This window comes from Papaver somniferum, chromosome 8 (genome assembly GCF_003573695.1).
Source record: "Papaver somniferum cultivar HN1 chromosome 8, ASM357369v1, whole genome shotgun sequence".
NCBI lineage: Eukaryota > Viridiplantae > Streptophyta > Magnoliopsida > Ranunculales > Papaveraceae > Papaver > Papaver somniferum.
The window spans coordinates 140,869,247-140,874,214 of record NC_039365.1 but is presented as its reverse complement, the minus strand read 5'-3'; the positions used below and the strand labels follow the sequence as shown (position 1 = coordinate 140,874,214).

At 36.6% G+C, this 4,968-nt stretch overlaps 1 protein-coding gene across 1 annotated transcript; it reads left to right on the top strand.

Moving 5' to 3' along the window:
* The first annotated feature begins 251 nt into the window (after positions 1-251).
* On the top strand, positions 252-3,986 carry LOC113303236. Its single transcript, XM_026552261.1, has 6 exons — positions 252-432; positions 836-962; positions 1,088-1,549; positions 2,129-2,624; positions 2,725-2,806; positions 3,552-3,986. Exons 1-6 carry the CDS (start codon positions 394-396, stop codon positions 3,759-3,761), a joined length of 1,416 nt encoding a protein of 471 aa, XP_026408046.1. The 5' UTR covers positions 252-393; the 3' UTR covers positions 3,762-3,986.
* Positions 3,987-4,968: the final 982 nt, after the last annotated feature.

The following is a 4,968-nucleotide window of genomic DNA, read 5'->3' as shown; positions in this document are numbered from 1 at the left end:
AATCTTGTAACTAATTAACTTATCTTATCTACCCTGCTTAATCATCATCGTCGTCATTAAATAAGAAATGAACATTCCTAAAAGTAGAATGTAAGAAGTAGTAAACTACTGGTCCCAAGACCCACCAAAGTAAGTTTGAATAATCAATCCACTTTATTAACGGTTAAATCAATGGTATAACCGTAAAATACACCAAAATTCAATGCAAGGAGTATTGGTTTATTTTACCACTCGTTTTGTTCTTTCTTTTAGTTCACTGTTGAAGAAATATAGAAGTTGACGTGAACCAGACAGCAGCAGTCATGGAAGAAAGCTACTCTCTCAACTGCAGTGATATCTAGAACTCTACAGTGAAGTGAAGATAATTTCTCTGATAAAAGAAAGAAACTCCAAATGGATTACGAAAGGATCGACAAAAATCAGGTTTCTACGGTGAGTTTCCTTACCCTTTTTTTTTGTTTCTCCTTTTGAAGTCTTCGGCCAATTTGGCTTTCTCTTCATTCGATGATTCAAGGATAATAATGTTTTGATTATTTTTGAGATTTTCTTTCTGTAGCTTAAATTGGACACATCGATCTGTCAAAGTCGTTCTTATTCGGTTTTGTTTGAAATTCTTGAGTTGTCAATTTCATACACTAATTTTGAGGTTTTTCTTGTTCTGGCATCCTAAATTGATATTTCATGAATTGTTTCACTCACTAAGATCTGTGTCAGAATTAGGTGATTGTAGTTCACTGTATAGAATTTTTCGAGATCAAAATGAATCTTATATTTAGTTCTGTTCACTTGTTTCTGTTGTTGATTTCGTTGCTGCTCTCTCTTGAAATCTGAATAGGGAGGAGGATTTTCTCCAGCGAAGCTAAGGAGTATGTTACTTGGGGTAGAGAAGAAGAGAAAGGAAGAGGAAGAAGTTGTTTCTAAGTTGTCACTGAGATCTGAACTGGATGAGATTGAGGACAGAGGTGAGAAATTGAATTCTTCAAATACTTTTGATTGTTAACTTCTTGTGTAAATTTAGTGTAACAATTGTAAATTCTGAGATACTGATAGCTAAAAATGTAATGATGTTTGGATGATAACATTTCAGACAATTTCAAGGATGTAGATATTGTTAGTGAAATTCCTGGATGCTCTACTGATATGACCGCGGAACGTAGATTAAAAGGGCAGAATGTATTAAATTCAAGAGTTAGATCTCAAGAAGATGGTTCTTTGGAGTATGATAGCGGATACGATAGTGCAAACATGTCCTCTATTTTTGAGTTCCAAAAATCGGAGAAAGCAGCACCACATAGAGCTGCTCCATTCTCATCATTATCAAAACCGGCACCTTCAAAATGGGATGATGCTCAAAAGTGGATAGCAAGTCCTACTTCAAACAGGTCAAAAACAGGACAATCCCAAGCTCAAACCGCCGGATCTCGAAAGACTGGTTTTCTTGGTTATGGGAGCCGGCAAACATCAATGAAGGTCGTAACTGAAGTTCCAGAGCAGAGATCTTTTGCAATGGATGAAGCAGATACTAAGAGGATTGATCCTAGTCAACAAGGTAAGAGAGTTTTTAAAGCACATAAGTTTGTTACTTAGGTACCTGGACCATGTCCTGTTGCACTCTCGGAAGATGAGAGTTGGAAAATTTCTTAAAATTTTCTATTACCTATTTCGAATTGCTTGCTTGAAAATTCTTACTTTTCCCTTAAATAATTTGAGTTCCTTCAATTGGCTAGAAGTACTGAATAAAACTTGAGGTTATATAGTGCATCATAGCTGTTGTTCTATCTAAAACAAAATTGTGCAATATAAAACAAACTTCTTTCCGACTTAAATATGTACACTCATCAACTGTTTGATCTGAAATCTTATGCCTCATTGTTTCTTCCATCATTAATCTGCTACAGATTCTAATGCTTTCAAAATTGGGTTTTAGCGAAGTTCGAGTCACCGGTTTGACAAACATAATTCCCCCACCTATTACAAAATAAAATAAATGACACGATCATAAACTGTATTTCATTCCTCGTTTGAGCAGTTCGATACCAGTTAGTTGTGGAAGTTTCAAATAACTTTGTTTGAATCTGCCGCAATTACAGCCATGTATCCAACAACTTTAATTCTGTTAATTTTGCAGTTAGTCTTAGCCGGCACGACTCATCCGTATCTGTACATAGTGCAACTACATTTGTTCCACCTCCATCAACAGTTAGATCTGTGTCCATGAGAGATATGGGTACAGAAATGACTCCAATTGCTAGCCAGGAGCCTTCTAGGAACGGAACTCCTGTAAGAGCAACATCACCTACACGAAGTCCCACGTCATCTAGGCCAGCCTCTCCTGGAAGGGCTCAACCTGTTTCATCTTCTTTCCAAACAGAAGATTTTCAGGTTGATAATAACCATGAGGAGTTGTCTGAGAAAGAACTGCAAAAGAAAACTAGAAGAGAAATAATGGCACTTGGAGCGCAGCTTGGGAAGCTGAATATTGCTGCCTGGGCAAGCAAAGAAGAGGATGACAAAGATGCATCTACTTCATTTAAGACTGTTGGTGTGAATCAGATTCCTAAAAGTGTTGTTGAGACCCGTGCAATGGCTTGGGAAGATGCAGAGAAAGCCAAATATATGGCCAGGTGACCTCCATAGAAACATTGCTTTATCATTTACCCACACTTCATATCTGTAGAAAAATAATTCGAACTGTGGATAATTATTTTGGGGTAATTAAAGCAGGTATAAACGTGAAGAGATCAAAATAGAAGCATGGGAAAATCATCAAAAAGCAAAGACAGAAGCTGAGATGAGAAAAGTCGAGGTACTGTGTTTTTTTTTTTTGGTACTGAAGTCATTTTATGTTTGCTTGAAAAAGGTGGGTTTTTATTATTTTTAAAATGTTAAAATAGTGACATAATCTAGTGTATCTGTCAGCTGAAGAAAGATAAAGCCGAAAAATGGCTTCATTTGCTCATGGAAGCCTCTAGGATTTCAATGTTACCCATGGTGAGTGACTGCAGAGGCCTCAAGGAGAGTTGTCATATTCTTGAGAAGTCTAACAATTCCCTACTGTGAAGATAACCCAAAGAACTAGTGATTCATAAGTTTGTTCGCCTCTGGATGGTTTTTGACTAGGTGGATAAATCTAAGTACTAGTTGTGTGGGTTCGTAACATCATATTTACGGTATAACGATAGTTGTGTGAAAATATTTATGTTGGGACTGGAGGTAGTTCTCCGATAATGTCGAGCAGGTTCCCACTTTTGAGAGTTGTCTGGGGTAGTTTTAACTTCTAAAATTTCTGTAGCTTACATTTGGAATTTATTCTACAGTTTACCTTTTTGACATGGATACATGGTTGGTTAGATTTTGTCAAGTATTACGAATCTGTTTCTTTCTAGAGACAATTGTTACAAGGATGCCTTTTAAACATTAACTATTCTTTTTGGGATGGTCATCCTTTTATGTTTCATAAGCTTCACCTTAATATCCTAAACCAAATTTAAACCGTCAGCAGCAAGTGAAAAATGCCATGCTCAAATTTCAATGTGATTGCTTATGTGCAGGTTGAAGTGGAAAGGATGAGAACACAAGCTCATGATAAGCTGATGAACAAGCTGGCAGCAACACGACACAAGGCAGAAGAGAAGCGAGCAGTGGCAGAAGCCAAGAGAAATCGCCAAGCCGCTAAAACTGAACAACAAGCTGATTACATTCGGAGAACTGGCAGAATCCCGTCCACCTTTTCTTTCTGTAGTTGTTCTTTTTGTACATGAGTTATGAGATTCCTTCTTTTTGAAATCTTCATTGTAAAGTAACAATGGCCACATGGTATCATGTGATTTCCAGGTGCCCAATTGCCTCCTCAAGCCTTCAACCTGTCATCCATGGTTCCCTAGCCAGTCCGATATCTAAGATCCACATGGGAGCCAGTCGATATCAGAGAGAGCGGATATTACTTACTTAAAATTAAATCAACATAATTCACAATTTGGATGAAATATACTCCCTCCGTTCTTTTTTAATAAGCCAGTTTCTATAAATAAAAGTTTCAAAAAATAGGCCAGTTTCCTAATTGGGAAAGTCAAATGTTATTTTAATTTTTGGGACCACTTTTCTCTTAACTTTTTTGATGACAAGTGTCATGTGGACCACTTCACTTTACTTCTTTTGCTAACAAGTGTCATGGGGACCATTTCACTTCACTTCTTTTATTGACAAGTGTCATGAGGACCACTTTCAATGATTAGTTCTCTTAATTTCCTTAAATTCCAATAAAAACAAAACTGGGCTATTAAAAAAGAACGGAGGGAGTAATATATCAGTTGGCTATTAGATCCTCGAGATAACAGTATTTGCATCGCTATGCCAATTTACCGTGTATGGTTGTGTTTTACATTTATGCTTTACTGTGACATTTCTTACTCCAGAGATAACTGCGTCTGGAATACTAGTGAAAGTTCTTACTGTTACCGATCGGTAACAAATATATAGACCACTGATATCCAAAGTACAGCCCACGAAAGATCCGCAAAATCTTAACCAAACTGGCTATACCATACAATCATCAAAGAAATCGACAACATTTGGCCATTCCAGTCCTGACAAAAACACAGGCTTGGAAGTTTAGATTGGTTCATTGATTCTTGCGGAAGATATTGGATCGATGAAATTGTTTTAGAGGGAAATTGATTTTAAAGAAGCTAAAAATCATCAATTTCACCCCACGGAAATTTATAGGTGAAATGAGAATCCTGGATTACAATCAATTTTATGGAGGTGGTGTGGACTTTGAAATGCATTGTTTAACATGTGATTCATGTGCCGGAAAGAAGGAAAAAAACCTAATGAATAAGCAGGAGAACAAAGTTGAAATACTGCTCCATATACCATATTAGTCTATTTTCCTTTTTCTATTTCTTTTCTTGATGAAAAAAGAGCTTTCATAACCTTAATTGTTTGGTAATGAAATAAAGTTTAATA